Genomic DNA, 17121 nt, shown 5'->3' on the forward strand with positions numbered 1-17121 from the left:
AAAAAAGGTCTGCTAATAAAAGGGCGTAATATGGTACCCACTGGAATTCCAATAGAAGACGAGGTCTCCAAAACAACATAGATATTGTCAATCAGAAACTCGAGCATCTTTTTGATGTCGACTTCAGAGAACTTGTGTGTACAATCAGAATGTTTTTAAAACAAAATAATTTTGCAAATGGGAAATAACAGAAAATCTGTGGATAACTCAATGAGTAAATAATGGCCTAACAATTAGAATGAACGACAGCAGCCCGGATTTAACGTAATGATAAATTGTATTTGCTGACAAGGTCATTGTATCGACCATACACAGGACTTGCGAAATGATGACTTTAAACGATATTTCAGATATTCTTGTTTCAGCAATTTGGCTGTCAAATTTACCTCGTTTTAGATATTGTTCATACGTAGAGCATGCTCTTGCGTACTAAGTCAACTAAGAGATATAAATCCTGTATGCAGGTGAGAAGGTATATGGCTGCATTAGTAAGGGAAGTGGACGATTGAAAATTTAAAATCACCACGTTAAGGTAGGTTGCGGGTTTAAAAATTTGCGCCTTGTCGTAAAACAAGAGGCTAAGTTGATAATGATTCTTAACAGTTTTAAATAGTCATTCTTAATAAAAACAATATAAAAGCAATACTTCGAAGTTTTCCGTACCTTAGATTAATTGAAATATATTAATCAAAACAATAGCAAAATTCTAAGATAAGATCTCATAATCACACTTTACCACTGTTTAAATTGTTTCCGATCCTGCATCGCTCTGCTGGAGCTTTAGTGAAATAAGTATCATGACATATTATTTCAAAGATTTCCTACCTGGGAAACCTAAGGGGAGACTACAGATTAAACATTTCTGTTTAAAGTTGTACAATATTGTGATGAGGAAGAAAAATATGGTATTCTAAATCTCATTCACTTAATTATATATAAGACATATAAGCAAATATACTTTGAATACTTCATCTAGCCAGAAACCGGAGAAGAATCCGACCTTGATACTGTAGATTGGTAAATAATCATGATGGTTTTAATTTCGCTAAGCCAATGTTCGCGATTTATCATTTTTCCGCGAAATTAAACCCATCGTAAATGTTATTATCAGTTTTTAAACGTTTAAATGCTTATACGAAAATTTAAATTAATTTCTTGCAACGTGAAATTAAAAAACCATCGCAATTGGTACTTTTTGAGATATCGTGAAATTTTAACACCGTGGTATTAAAACAACTTACAGTATTACAGAACATGCTTTTACTTTCAGTCTTCTCTGCCCATGAACAACTGATTTCCTTTGCTGCCTTTAAAAAAAATGGAAATGGAATGGTAAATTTATTTACCTTGTCATTAGTCATTTGCAAAATTAATTTGCTTAAAACATTCTGATTGTACTCTGATGTTGATATTTATAAAAAATGCTTGAGTTTCTGATTGTCAGGATACTAGTATATGTTGTCTTCGGAGAACACGTTTTACAACAAACTATTGGATTTTAATGGGCACTAGTTGTGCTCCTTTCAAAGCCGACCTTAGTTTATGATTGACATTATATTTGTTTTTGTTTTTTTTGCGATCTCGTCTTCCGACAATTTGTCAGATTTCCATGTATACCGTGCAATCACGCTCCGTTGTTAAAAGATCCATATGAAACAGAATTTATTCACAAATTTCGAGAACATTTAGATACCGGGTATATTGATGACGTCTTATCATTCAAATTTTACTTCCAGCCATATGTCGACTTGATATATCCCAGTGAACTGGAAGTGAGGATACCACAGTCTGACACATTTGTTTCATATTTGATATTTTATTCCCGTGTAATTTTCATTATTCCTAGTAGACAATTATTCAATTGGCCGCATTGTAAATAGGCGTCTTCATTATATACAAGGAAAAGCTGATAATATCTAGTAATCTGCTTCACATAAAACTCTCAACTTTGTGTCTTTATATTCATCGTCCCATCCGTTTTGCGCGATTCTGATATGGAACTGATTGAACAAGGCATTGTCAGGTTGTCCTGGAAGCCACGGTGCAAATCCAATTCTAAAACCCGGCAACCAGTAAAAGGCTCGGGCAAGCCCGAATGTATACTCAGCATATCCCGATATCCAATAGCTACCACCTTAAACAAAGAAATAGAAAACAAAATGAACCCAGACAAAGTTCCCAATCTGTTGAAATTCTTTTAATTGATTACTGAATTTTTTTAATACAGCTCAAAAAATTCCTACTGATATGCGGCTGTAAGGTGTACCATTCTTTCGAGGTTTCAATGCGGGAAAGATACATTCCTCTGTTTGTACAAAGAGCCTGAAAGAAGCAGAAAAATGGTCTTTAATTACCCCAAACTGTCGCTCCAATCCCGGATTTACAAGTGGCCACTGATAAATTTACTTGTTTAACGAGAGGCCCAAGGACCACAATGCTCACCCGAGTAACTAACAAAAAGTCCTTTCTGTACTTCATCAGCAGGTTCTTTCTTTGATCATAAATTATGGGTCCATTCTACATCAAATGGGTTAAGGTTTGAACAAATTTCAATCTTACTACCTCAGGATGCCTCTACATTAAAAATACTAGTATAGTTATGCTGTTGCAGTTGCCGTTCTTGAGAAGACTTTTATCTAATATATAACATGTATATTCCTGTTAGTTTGTAATTGTGTAACGTCAATCCACTGTTGTGGCCTTGCACTCTCCCCAAGGATCATCATTTTAACAAAAATCTACACTTCCCGAGGATGTTTTCTATGTAAAAATTTGATCCAATGTTGTGCATCCCTTCTCCAAGGGTCCTGATTTGAACAATCTTGAATCTACAGTACTAGTATGTGATTGAGCTTTCACCTATGTTTCATGTTAACTGGTATAGAGGTTCTTGAGATAAAGATTTTTAAAAGATGCCACCAAATTTTCAAGAATTCAAAATTATCTCCCCTTGAAAGAGAACGAGGGACTGTCTGTGAACAGAATTAAATACATTTTACCCAAAGATGATTTTTGGCAAGTTTGGTTGAAGCAGAAGTTCCAGTAAAAGTAACAGAAAAGTGAAACATTTTATACAGGCAATTATTTATGACAGATGACAGACAGACAGATATAGAGACAGCTGAAAAAGTTTGAGATTTTGACTCATGGCAGCTAAAAACTATACACATTCGAGAGAGAGAGAGAGAGAGAGAAAGAGAGAGAGATCCTCACATTTGCATCCGTGCGCGTTGCTTTGACAGTTGTAAAGAAATAACACCAAGTCCCTATCCGTCTGTTTCCATGGACAATACAAATATCTGAAATTAAAACTGGGCAATACAAATATCTGTAATTAAAACTGCACATACTGAATGGACATTTACGCCCTAATTACTTTGTTTCTAATGTTTTAAGAAATGTCATATGATATGATACAGAGAGGTCAGAAAAGCCATCCAATTTCCAAATTTCTTCAGTTTTATGCTGATTTTCTTCATTTTCATTTTCAACGTTTGTATCAGAAAACACAGAGCATTAGCTCGCTTTTTACCCACTTCATACATATCATGTACTACTATTAGATGTATCTTTCGTATACAAACAATTACATTTGTACATGCAAGCAAGTGCTTTCTCTTTGCCAAAGTGAAAAGTAACGAAATCCATCGAAAATGAGAAAAAATAATTTCCAACTATCATGATTTTTTTTTCAAATAAGTGGCCAATTTCGGCCGTTACCATAGATGTCCGTAAGAATCTGACAGCTAGTTGCCCTACAAAAATCATTTTGTAAATAATCAGTAGTTTTTCTTAGATACGTGCTTTCTCTTTCATTTTTAAGGTACAGTGGGGCCTTTTGCCATGTTCTAAATTTTGTATTTACTCCCATCCAGTAAATTCAAAATTTACAACATGGCACTTGGTTTTTACAAGCCGCCTCTCCCCAAAAAATATTTTAAGATTCAATTTTACAAAAATTCAAAATGGAGCATATGTGCTAGCTACTAGTATTTCATAGACAGATAGTTTTAACATATATGTTCATCTCCTAATTTTATTTTTACCTATACTCGATAAATAATCTTGTTAATTTTTATTTAAAAACATCAATGGTGCATATTAAAGATATTTCCACATATAGTTAAGTAATTTCTCACAGCGATAAGAAAAATCGTAAATCTAATATATAACCACCTGTAATTAATTGATAACACAGATATTATGTCCAGTTTTACCTATGCACTGAAAGATTACTTCTGACCATTTTCCATTATCCTGGCATGTGGTATAGGATTCCCAGAACCCCATATATCCCACGGAACACGTATAGTTGTGGGTGTGTCCAATAGGGAAGGGGCCCTCGGGAGGGGTTCCCTCGGAGTTTAATACAACAGGAGGAGAGTTACACTTCTTGTCTATAATTCATGAATTTGAGATGTTAGGAGATCTATATGTTTAGTACACATTTTAAAAATTCCAAATGTTTCAAAATTATTTTCAGGATTATACTGGTAAAGACTTCACAGATGAAAAATTTTAATTGTCATTGACTTCGTCTAGTATACTTCTATATATATTATCAAAAATAAATTTTCCAAAAATAAAATTAATCAATCTAATGCAATATTTTCTGGCAAAAGTCCTCTATTTAAAAAAAAATGTTATACATCCAATTTTAGTCGTTTTAGCAGTATTATCAATATACCTACCAAATATTGGTACACAGATCCCACCTAGGCACATAGACATGTTTTCGCAGGAGTGGTGAAAACAACCATCATTTACGATCTATAAAGAGAAGACTGGGTTTATAAAATACGATCTTTGGTGACATACGCCAGTAGAAAACTATAGGAGAGGGAGAAATCTTTACGTCGTTATTGAAAAAGAATGCTTGGAAGTCGTCTGAGGAATCAAGACTTCATCAGTGTCTGTGTATGGAAAAGACTTTGTGCCAGAAACTGGTCATTCTTTTAAACACTTTGAACATTATATTCACCCCGAATTTTTTGTAAAAAGCTCCGCTGACAGGTAACAATATTATTGCTATTAGGTCATTCCAGACAGAACTGCATATATCCAATATCACGTGCCTGAAATTCCCCTCTTCATACTTTTATTATTCATTAAATTTTTATTATGTATCTCTCTCCGAATGCAGGGATTTAATATATGGTGCTCGATTCCTTTCAATTTTTACGCGCCCGGATCGATAGATCCGAGGCGTATATTGTTTTTGTCCTGTCTGCCTGTTTGTACGGAAGCCCATTTAGGACCTATCAAAAAATATTTTTGAATTCGTTATAACGAATTTTAGAATTCGTTATTACGAATTTAATTTGTTATAACAGATTCATTGAATTCGTTTTAACGAATTTAATTTGTTATTACAGATTAATTGAATTCGTTATAACGAATTTAATCTGTTATTACAAATCTATTGAATTCATTATAACGAATTTAATCTGTTATTACAGATTTGTTGAATTCGTTATCTGTTATTACAGATCTTGAATTCGTTATAACCAAATTCTTGAATTGGTTATAACGAATTCAACAAATCTGTATTAACAATAAATTCGTTAAAACGAATTCAAGAAATAAATAACAAATTAAATTCGTTATAACGAATTCAATGAATCTGTAATAACAAATTAAATTCGTTATAATGAATTCAATAGAATTTGTTATAACAAATTAAATTCGTTATAATGAATTCAATGAATCTGTTATAACAAATTAAATTCGTTAAAACAAATTCTAAATCTGTTATAACAAATTAAATTCGTTATAACAATCTAAAATTCGTTATAACGAATTCAAAAATATTTTTTGATAGGTCCTAAATGGGCTTCCGTATGTTTGTCTGTTTGTCTGCAAATTTTAACCTTCGCCATAACTTTTGAACCATGAAAGATAGACTGAGACTTAATATTTGGTATGCATACTTCACTAATGAAGCTCTTTCAAGTGACACCAAGGTTAATGACTTTGTGACCTTGATTGTGACCTACGAGGGGTGATCAAAAAGTTCGCAAACTATCCTATATCTACGAAACCACAATTCAGATTAGGATGAAATTCGGTATACACATAGCCATACGCAAGGTCTATAAATAGCATATGCTGAATAAAGTTTCTCTCCTTGTTTGTGACGTCACAATGTGAAAATGACGTCACTATTTAGGTCACTTGTGACGAAAAGTAGTTGTCTCAGTCGAACTCGTTCAACAAACAACTGTACAATTTATTGTAATATCTTAGAAATCCCTCTACAGTATCATATAATAATTTGTACACAGTTTATTGAGATAAATGAGTTCCTATAAATCAATTAATGATTGGATTAATCGTTTTAGTGAAGGAAGGCTGATGGTTAAAAATGATACAAGTTTGTCATCTTGCCCAGTGAAAGCAAGTTTGAAAAGATATGTATTAATTTTTTTAATTAAGCAATTTACTATCAAAGACACTCACTCAATTAGCACTTTGAAAAATAGTTGAATATTTGAACAATGATATAAGTATTAAATACCTAAGATATCGTTTACTTTAGATTTTAAATATATTAGATGATGATAAAAGGATGCACCCATTCTTATCGACCTTGAATAAAGGTCTCTCCTGAGACAGAAGATTTGTGTTTTAATGGTCGCCATGCTTATTTTTGGAAAGGATGTTATTATCCACCCATTCTGTTGCCGAGATATGACCATTTCTGACAAATTAACTGTTCTTGTCATAAAAATTAACTCACATGGAAAGAAATATAAAACTCGGAAAATCTTTTAACTATTGTGTATATAATGCTACGGAAGGAGTCACGTGATTAACAATGCCCAGAACGGTGGTTGATGTGCATTATAATCCAGGAGGATTAATTTAAAATATAATCAACATTAAAACCAAATATTATTTCTTGTATGGAAGTTATTCAATTAGTTTGCGAACTTTTTGATCACCCCTCGTACATGCTAAAAATAGCTTTTTTCTGCAAACTTTAACTTCGCCATAATTTTTGAACCATAAAAGATAGAGACTTCATATTTGTTATGCATACTTCACTAATTAAGTTCTTTTGCAAACACCAAGGTCAATGACCTCATGACCTTGAATGTGACTTTTATGCTAAAAATAGCATTTTTGAACCTTCACCATTACTTTTGAACCATGAAAGATAGAGACTTCATATTTGGTATGCGATATTTTGGTATTTGATATTTGGTATACTACACTAATCAAGTTCTTTCAGAACACCAAGGTCAATGAACCTGTGACCTTGACTGTAATCTTTATGCTAAAAATAACTTTTTTCGAACTTTGTTGCCGCCGGGCGCATAGTGTTTCACAAAACACATTGTCTTTTTTCAAAAATCATAAATTTTTACCTAATTATAAAATAAAAATAAGGCAAATTAAAGTTCAATATGCATTGTACTTCATTTAAAAATAACATGTAATGCATTTTCCAAAATATGCATGTAGTTAATTTATGGTTGACAACCCACTTCCTAACTCTTGGAACCTACAATTTTTTTAAATCAGATTGTAAAGCATTTAAATGAAAGGTTACCGCGAGAAAGTCCTCCTTCGGTATATGAGAGGTGTCGCTAGATGCCATCAACAGCTCAGGTTCCTCTACAGCGGATCTTACATTTAATCTGCACGTCTGTTGATCTCGGTTCAAATCCACCGAGCGACACATCGAAAACCTAGAACACAAATCTAAACACGTCCAAAGGTCAGATGTTGACAAAACTTTAAAAGCATGGCCCGTCCCAATGGTTGATTTTGAATACCTGTCCAATTCCTGTTTTATAGGGAGTCCAATTTGACATCCACAATTGCAAAGGTGCAAGAGTTCCAGTGTGTATAAAACAAAGAGCATCCTCTAGTTGTTAGGTACTCTCATTCTCTTATCTGTTTTGTTGACTAATAAAAACACATAGGTAATCAGAGATTACAGCTCACCTCAACGAATGTTGTCTTTAAGTAATAAGTCACACAATTAACCAACAAAAAGTATACATTCCATAAATGAAAATATTTTTAAAAGCAATTTTGATCTGATACTTTGAAATAGACCTACATAAAAAATTTAAACTACTTCTTCTTCATGAAAATGTAATGAAAATCCAGCATCTGAAGCAAATTTGAGAGTTTTCATCTCTTGATGCAGCATTTGTGAAAGTTTGGTTTATACAATATTATATAAGCCTTATAGTTTTTGGTAATAGACCTGCAACCATAACTTTTACCTTGTCTATTATCTGAAAAATGTATGTCCAATTCAGCATCCGAAGCAAGTCCATTAGTGTGCATACTTAGATGTATCATCCATGCAAGTTTGCTCATTATAGGGCTCATAGTTTATTGGAAATGAAACATGCATTAAAACTAACATTTTCACTCATCCACAAAAAGTAGGTCAGATTCAGCTTCCGAAGCAAGCCTGGAAGTATGCATCCTTAGATGTATCATCTATGCAAGACTGGTCATTAAAGAACTCATAGTTCCTTGGAAATGAAACCTGCACCAAAAACTTTTAACTATTCACTCAACCGGAAAATGTAGGTCAGATTCAGCATCCGAAGCAAGCCTGGAGCGCGTGCATCCTTAGACGTATCATCCATGCAAGTTTGGTCAACATAGGGCTTAAAGTTACTTGCAAATGAAACCTGCACCAAAAAATTTAACCTGTTCAAACAACAAGAAAATGTACGTCAGATTCAGCATCCGAAGCAAGCCCGGTAGTATGCATCCTTAGATGTATCATCCATGCAAGTTTGGTCAACATAGGGCTTATAGTTACTTGGAAATGAAACCTGCACCAAAAACTTTAACCTGTTCACTCAACTGGAAAATGTAGGTCAGATTCAGCATCCGAAGCAAGCCCGGTAGTATGCATCCTTAGATGTATCATCCATGCAAGTTTGGTCAACATAGGGCTTATAGTTACTTGGAAATGAAACCTGCACCAAAAACTTTAACCTGTTCACTCAACCGGAAAATGTAGGTCAGATTCAGCATCCGAAGCAAGCCCGGTAGTATGCATCCTTAGATGTATCATCCATGCAAGTTTGGTCAACGTAGGTCTCATAGTTACTTGGAAATGAAACCTACACCAAAAACTTTAACCTGTTCACTCAACCAGAAAATGTAGGTCAGATTCAGCATCCGAAGCAAGCCCGGTAGTATGCATCCTTAGATGTATCATCCATGCAAGTTTGGTCAACATAGGGCTTATAGTTTCTTGGAAATGAAACCTGCACCAAAAACTTTAACCTGTTCACTCAACCGGAAATTGTAGGTCAGATTCAGCATCCGAAGCAATCCCAGTATGCATCCTTGACGCATCATCCATGCAAGTTTGGTCAACATAGGGCTTATAGTTACTTGGAAATGAAACCTGCACCAAAAACTTTAACCTAATTCCTCACTCAACCGGAAAATGTAGGTCAGATTCAGCATCCGAAGCAAGCCCGGTAGTATGCATCCTTAAGATGTATCATCCATGCAAGTTTGGTCAACATAGGGCTTATAGTTACTTGGAAATGAAACCTACACCAAAAACTTTAACCTGTTCACTCAACCGGAAAATGTAGGTCAGATTCAGCATCCGAAGCAAGCCCGGTAGTATGCATCCTTAGATGTATCATCCATGCCTTATGCTGTTCTTAAACAATGGATAATGATTATTGTCTTGAAATGAGCTCAGTTACGCCTGACGCGGTCCATCCACCGTGCACTTGGTACTTTAAAAAAAGCTTGACATAAATTATTCAATATTCAATTAAAATATCCTTTCAGCCAATTATAACTGGAGTCATATTTCGCCGTCCACTGGGATACATGTTTTTAACGCTAAGACTGAACTTAATTCCTGTAAATATTTCTAAAAAGTTGAATAATAGGCCGCGGACTGAAGTTCTAATTAACTTACAGACAAACAACATTAAGTCTCTGTTGAGTTATAACTTTTTTAATTTTATGTGGGCAGTGTTAATTTTATGATGATATGTTTTCTATAATAATGGGAATTTTTCATGCAAAGGAGTTGGGCGTGTATAAGCAGGCTTTTAGTCTCTCACTGTGACGTCTTTTACTTAAATTATACATCATACCAATTTGTTTGATTTCTAATTTGTATATGATGTTTTTCATGTTCCGAACACAGGCACTTGTTTCAGAAATAAATTTTTAACCCATAGTAATTATATTCCAAAACAAGTGCCTGTGGTTCCGAAGTATTGCATATTTATTTTGGTTCATCATTCGTCAAGTTTTAGTTTGTTTTGTGTTGAACAGATCGGATGAGATACTATAAATCATCAAATTTTCGCGACACCTTATTTTCGCGAGATCACGAATTGTTATTACCACTCCAAATACAATCTTTCGGAATAGTAATTTACGCGAGAATGACATTTTCGCGAATACAATGTCTCGCGTAATTACGCGAAAAAAAGTCCTCTTGAACCGGTTCACTAGAATTAAGGACACCGAAAGGCATTTCAACATGTATGAATATACAATTCAAACATTATTACACAACATAATTTTATTGTCCCCCGCTTGAAAAGTGGGGGATATTAATTTGAGTCTGTCCGTCCGTCATTCTGTCTGTCTGTAACGCTTTCGTTTCCACACGATTTCTCGAGAACCCTTTGAACTTTCGAATGAAATTTTGCATAGCAACTCCCTATGGACTAAAGAAGAACCCTATTGATTTTGAGCTCAAAAGGTCAAAGGTCAAGGTCATAAATTCGCATATTCTGTCATAACACTTTCGTTTCCGCGCGATATCTCGAGAACCCTTTGAGCTTTTGCAATGAAATTTTACATATCAACTCCCTGTGGCCTAATGAAGACCCCTATTGATTTTGAGGCCAAAAGGTCAAAGTTCAAGGTCGTAAATTTATATATTCTGTTTTTGTGTAACACTATCGTTCCCGTGCGATATTTCAAGAACATTTTGAGCTTTTGCAATGTAATTTTATACCAATCTCCATTGGGCCTCTCTCTCCCTCTCAAAGTGTCCCGCTCCGTTTGTTATATTAGTGTTTTATTAAATATCATTCTTAAAAAGATTTGGGTCATAATTTGTAGAATATTTATAATCATGTACAAAATCCAAATACATTTTAAATTTGATTTTGCTTACATGATAGCAACCTCGCAAAGTCAGGGGTCCTGTGTCAACCCATTGCAAATTCCCCTCACAAATTAATTAAATACCTTCCACGCAGATTGAAGCAATGACTTTACGGAAAACTACAAAACTTGTTTTTCCTTTCTCTCAACCAGAAACAACAAACAAATCTCAACAAGAAACAGCAGGGAAAGAAACCTCTATTGCAACATCCGATCCAGTGGAATCTTCCGAGAAACCGAAAATATCAAAAGAAAATGTTGCCATTTTTAGGACACTCCGAAAACTTCATATTAAACTCCAAAGAACTAAAAGCCATGCTGCATACCTGAATAAATGCCAACAACAGGACTTAATACCTAAAACACTAAGAGCCAAAATTATTCCACAAATTCCAGACAGTAATGCTTTATTTCTCCTAAACTGGGAGGAAGCACATCTTAATTTTAGCCGCAGCCTCATCCGCTTACTTTATGAATATTGGAATACTAGAATTAATATGATTAATACACAGATACTTGATTTAAAATCCCAGCTTAAAAACAAAGAAAACACTAACGAAATGGAACATATACTGTAAACGTGGTTATATTGACGAGTGTTAATTTTGACGATTTTTTGTTTACGAAAATTGACGAGTGTTAATTTTGACGAAATATTTAATCAAGAGTTTCAATTTTCTTAATGCAAAGGCAGCGTCGGAATCACTAAATTTTAATTTTTGTACAAACTATATCTACGTGTGTAAGATTTGATTAAATATATTGCCCTCTTGTAATTTGTTTTCATTATAAGCGGTCAAGGTCAAGCACGGCGTGATAATTACGCTAATTTGCGCATGCAGTATTTGATACACTAATTTAGATTCAATGATTTTTAAAAATGTGATTATATCTCACTATGTTTTCATAACTAATTACAAAAGAAATTAACAGTGACTTTGATCTAAGTTATAAACGGAAAAAGCCGTGAAAATCTAGCGGTAAAGTTGTACAATGGTCAATGTCTCTTGTGACGCTATGTATATGGTAAGAAGTTTGACGAGTGTAAATTTTGACGAGAAAAGATAAATCGTCAATATAGTCAAAATTAGCACATCGTCAAAATTTCCACGTTTACAGTAAACGATCTATTAACTGCAATTCCAAACTTTATGAAGAAGAAGGAAGCCGATAAGGAATCAACAAAAGCATTCAAGGACAATAAAAAATCCCAGTAATTGTTAACTACACCCCCCCCCTTTATGTAATGGACGAATTGGAGCAAGGATCTACATACCTTCACATTTCGTCTGAACGAATTTCGTCATAAAACTACATTGAACTCTTGAACATTCTAAAGAAATTAGCGTTATTAATACATGTTAATTATTTTAATGTAATTTCACGAACAATTATTATCCTCCATAAAATAGAACTATTCAGAAGTAGCAATTTATGAAACCAAATTACATTTTATGTTATCCCAACATCTATAGGGAATGTAATCTCATGTCCATTTGTATAATTTTACGCACTCTATATACATGTACAAACCATCCGTATTTTTTTCCATTGTGACGTCACAGTCTACCGAAACAGCTTGATGATGCAACAGAAGAATAATAATCCACAAAATTTATGGACGATTTTATTAATCATATAACAATAATGTTATTTACTGACTAAATCTTAAGTCAGAAAAACTTTAGAGGAAACGTAAATTGATTATATCTTGTATAAAGTACCATTGTTAAGCAAGTCTGCATATGTGCAAAACACTCCGCATTTTATTTTGTATATAGCAACGCCATCCGCATTTTTTGTGTATATAGCAACGTCATCCGCATTTTTTACTTCAGTAAATAAAGTTACATGCTTGATTGTTCTGATGACGACCGTCACAGGTCGAAACCGGTCAACAAAATAAATTTACTGCTGCATTCTCACGAAGTGTTGGTGATCTGTTTTATACTTTTAAGTTATTAACTTTAGTTACAGACCCTATTGAATACCTTTCGGTATCCACACGTGAGAATCTTCCGCAATTTTAACCTCAAGGTGTTGGTCTCCAGCTTTTCTTTGTTTTGTTTTCTCTCAACCAATCAAATTAAGCCCTTTGGTGACAAACAAATGCAGCACACTTGCATTTAAGGTGTTTTGAAATTAAGTGGTTCCTTTTTGTTTACATGTGCACATTATCTCTCTAATTTAATTTGATCAGTTCATCTGAAAGGGAGACTCAAGCCCAATTAAGATCTAATGAAATTTGTCAGGTATCCAAAGGCAATGGTTTGACAGGGGACCCCTAGTGTTGTGAGGATAGATCATAGTCACTAGGATATGTTAGAAGTTAATATGGTGTCATAACTTTACATAAATATACATGTAATATTTTACAAAACGAAAAATTGATATAATTGCAGGTGTGAATTTTGAATTGAAACTTTATCATAGCATGGTCCTGTTAAGCTATGATGCAGTTAGGGTTCAAGTTTTACATAAGCTTGCACAGTTTTTCTCAGTAACAAAGATTCAATTTGTAAGCTTGCATGCTAATGGTAACTTTTTTTACAAATTAAAAAAGCTTTAAATCATTTATAGGAATTTTGGAATATAAATGTTTTTTAGTCACATGTAAAAATTTATTAGGAAGACATCTCTAGGCCTAATGTTATTTCATTTGATTGCACTTTCCCAAGCCTTCTCCTCTGTAAGTAAAGAAACTTATAAAACTATCACTAATTTTGCTTCTTTGACACTGTCCCTGGTTTTATAAAGAGAAGTTTTTGATCCTTGGAAGCTTTTATCTGTAGACTTCATTTCCAGTTGAACTTGTACTTGCTGTAAAACCTCACTGGTCCGTTTTGTAAGCATCATAATTACATGATCACTACCTCCTAAGGATAACAGAGCACGGGACAGTTTAATCAAACGGTGATCCTGTTTAAAATGAGGAAATATTAAAAAAACAAATATTAATTATAAAAATGCAGTATTATATAAAAAAAAATCTATGATCTAAGTGTATAGAATAAATACTGTAAACCAACTTTTTTTCGCGACGACTTTATTTCGCGATTTACCACGGATAAACTAGTTCGCGACGATTTATTTTCGCGATCAAGCCCTTTTGGATCTGTTGTTAATAGACAAATACACTCTAAGGACCGGTTCGCGGCGAGAAATATTCGCAATGAAGAGGCTTTCGCGAACATCACGAAAATTTCTCGCACACGAATAAAAGTTGGTTTACAGTATATGGGATTTTCAGAATTTACATACATTCACTTGCTTTGCTTCGTAAAATTGAATAATTCAAAATAATATCAACTTTTGGATAAAATGAATAGCTGCTTCTATTTATTTTTATTTTTCCTATGAAGATTTTGATTTAAAAATTTAATCAGAACTACAGAAACTTTTGCCCTACGCAAAATGCTTTACTTTAAATTTACTTCTCTCTTTCTTATTTTGTTTGTTTTTTTGGGGGGGGGGGGAGGGGGGATACGTTTGTATGCATTACTTGAAGGATAAAAAATAACTTGCCTTCATCTGTAGCCTGATCATGTCTTTAATACTGGAATCATGCTGCTCCCAGCTCTCACCATTTGATGCCAGACACCTCTTAGCATCAACTTCCAAAGCCTGGGTTCATATAAAATATAAAGATTTCAAAATTCCATCTTTTGTGCATTAACTGATTATAAGAGCAGAACATACCATTTATAGTAAATAATTCATTTTAAGATAAAGGTTAAAAATTTCACATGAATTTATTGGAATTTAGCATACCGATAATCCTTGCAGCAAAATTTAAAAATTGATTGAGATCTGGAAAGTGAATCTACAAACATTTACCCATGCCCTATTGATGAATAAATTACCTATGCATTTTACTTGAAACTGATTTTATACTTATATACACAAATAAGAGGCATAAATGCTAAAACCTGAATGTTTCTTTGCTAGCTCAATTCAAAACTCCAAAGATTTCAAAGTTAGATTTGAGTAAATTTTCACTTTCATGGACTTTAATCAAGTCTGGTCCTTCCGTTAAACATATATCTCATAGGCGTCAAAACCAGGAGGGTCTAGGGGGGCTTAGCAAAGATAGACATAATATAGACATTGAACATTGGGGCATAGGTCCCCCCCCCACTTTCAACGGGCATGTTTTATTTATCCATATACTTCACTGAATCAATATACTGTAAGCGTAGAAGTACTTTTTTCCGCGTGGTATTAATTTACGCTATGTAACAAATTTTCTACGGAAATTTGTCCAAGCGTAATTAATATGAATGTAAGGCATATAGTGACAGTCTCAGAAATCCGCGTAATTTTCTACCCACAGATTAAACAGAAATTGAGATTCTGCAGAATTATGACCCAGTGGAAAAAAAGGAAGTCTACAGTATATATTAGATAAATTTAATATCCAAACTGAGATTTTAGCAAAGTGGCAATTCACTAAAGGTGATACATGTACAATAAAGAGTGCACCAAATTGTCCTACTTTATAGCATCGTATAAAGATACTGTCAGTGATATAAAAGTTGATAAAAACTAGAACTGTCCAAACGGGACAAAATACCCCCACTGGGTTTTTCAGAAGTAAGTTCTTCCATAATAAAGATATGTATCAAACATGAATTATGAAATTTTTATTCCAGTGACCTTGAACTTCCCCAAATGACCTTGGGTCATGGTCATGACACACCCTTGGGTCATGGGCAATCTTTGTGTGAAATGAGAACCTACCAAGTTTATCCATAAGAAAGATATGGACCGGACAGAAATTTTGAAATTTTTCTTCCAGTGACCTTGAACTTTCCCAAATGACCTTGGGTCAAGGTCATGACACATCCTTGTGTCATGAGCAATCTTTGTGTGAAATGAGAACCTACCAAGTTTATCCAAAAGATAGATATGGATAGAACACGAATTATGAAATTTTTCTTCCAGTGACCTTGAACTTCCCCAAATGACCTTGGGTCAAGGTCATGACACACCCTTAGGTCATGAGCAATCTTAGTGTAGTAGGTTCTAATGTCCCTCTGTAAGAAAGATATGGACCGGACACGATTGCACAGACAGACGGACGGCCGGACAGACGGACAAGGTGATTCCTATATACCCCTCCCCAAACTTCGTTTGCGGAGGGTATAATTAACTTGATAAGACAATAAAGGTACCTCATCCAGTGAGCTGAGTAGTTCTGGAATAGAATCACAGATTTTATATTTATCACAGAGGTGGAGGGTCTCAAACGTCAGCTGTCTCACGTACAACTGGGCACTGGTGATAGCCTGTGTAAAAAATAACATTTAAAACATAAAAAAAAATCTTCATAATTATCACATTCTTTCATACACGGTAACTGAAAACTAAGATGATTTAAAAATGAAATACAGTTGACCTTCAATATCTCGATTACCAAAACTTCAAATACCATGGATATGTCAAAGTAATTTAACCAATTATCTTTAAGTATTTTACCCCTGATATTTTCGAAATCTTAGATATCTCAAAAAATTTTCTCGGTCCTGTTGAGATGAAGAAAACAAGGTTTGACTTTCTTGTGTACGTTGTTTACTTACATTAAGGTCTACTGTCTGTTGGATGACTTGAAGTGTTTCTGCTGGTGCTGATTTTTCCAACTCTTGTTTCAATTTCCGAAATGTATATTGATTTTCTAAGTAAAAGTCACACTTACTCTAAATAAAAAAGAAACAAGTAAACCTTGTCTTGTAGTTGTACTACAAAATATAAATGAATTAAAACTGAAACAAAACACTTTCTGAAAATAATATGAGTTTAATTTATAGAAAGACATAGAGCAACCTAATAGTTCAATATCATAATAGTTAAAATTCTGAGTTGCTATTGTAGTGGCTGGGTTTAATGCAGTTTAAATAACTACAAGTTCAGAGAAAATCTGTTCACCTTCCAGATGAGATTTCAGTATATTTGTGAGCATTGTGATAATGATATACAAAAGAGTTC

General features: G+C 33.9%; 1 protein-coding gene and 2 long non-coding RNA genes across 3 annotated transcripts; all 3 read right to left on the reverse strand.

Annotated features, from left to right (window-relative positions):
- Nucleotides 1-2240: 2240 nt before the first annotated feature.
- Nucleotides 2241-4377, reverse strand: LOC134241425 (uncharacterized). Its single transcript, XR_009986659.1, has 3 exons — nt 4218-4377; nt 3214-3299; nt 2241-2322 (listed from the first exon to the last, which is right to left on the reverse strand). It is a non-coding gene; the product is annotated as an uncharacterized LOC134241425 (long non-coding RNA).
- Nucleotides 4378-4397: 20 nt separating this feature from the next.
- LOC134241427 (uncharacterized) lies at nt 4398-7893 on the reverse strand. The gene is made up of 3 exons (XM_062723480.1): nt 7556-7893; nt 4692-4770; nt 4398-4429 (listed from the first exon to the last, which is right to left on the reverse strand). Exons 1-3 carry the CDS (start codon nt 7868-7870, stop codon nt 4398-4400), a joined length of 426 nt encoding a protein of 141 aa, XP_062579464.1. The 5' UTR covers nt 7871-7893.
- Nucleotides 7894-14660: 6767 nt separating this feature from the next.
- On the reverse strand, nt 14661-16852 carry LOC134241426 (uncharacterized). The gene is made up of 3 exons (XR_009986660.1): nt 16716-16852; nt 16311-16424; nt 14661-14760 (listed from the first exon to the last, which is right to left on the reverse strand). It is a non-coding gene; the product is annotated as an uncharacterized LOC134241426 (long non-coding RNA).
- Nucleotides 16853-17121: the final 269 nt, after the last annotated feature.

This window comes from Saccostrea cucullata, unplaced genomic scaffold (assembly GCF_032062105.1).
Source record: "Saccostrea cucullata isolate Sc308-1 unplaced genomic scaffold, CSIRO_AGI_Scuc_v1 ctg7090, whole genome shotgun sequence".
NCBI lineage: Eukaryota > Metazoa > Mollusca > Bivalvia > Ostreida > Ostreidae > Saccostrea > Saccostrea cuccullata.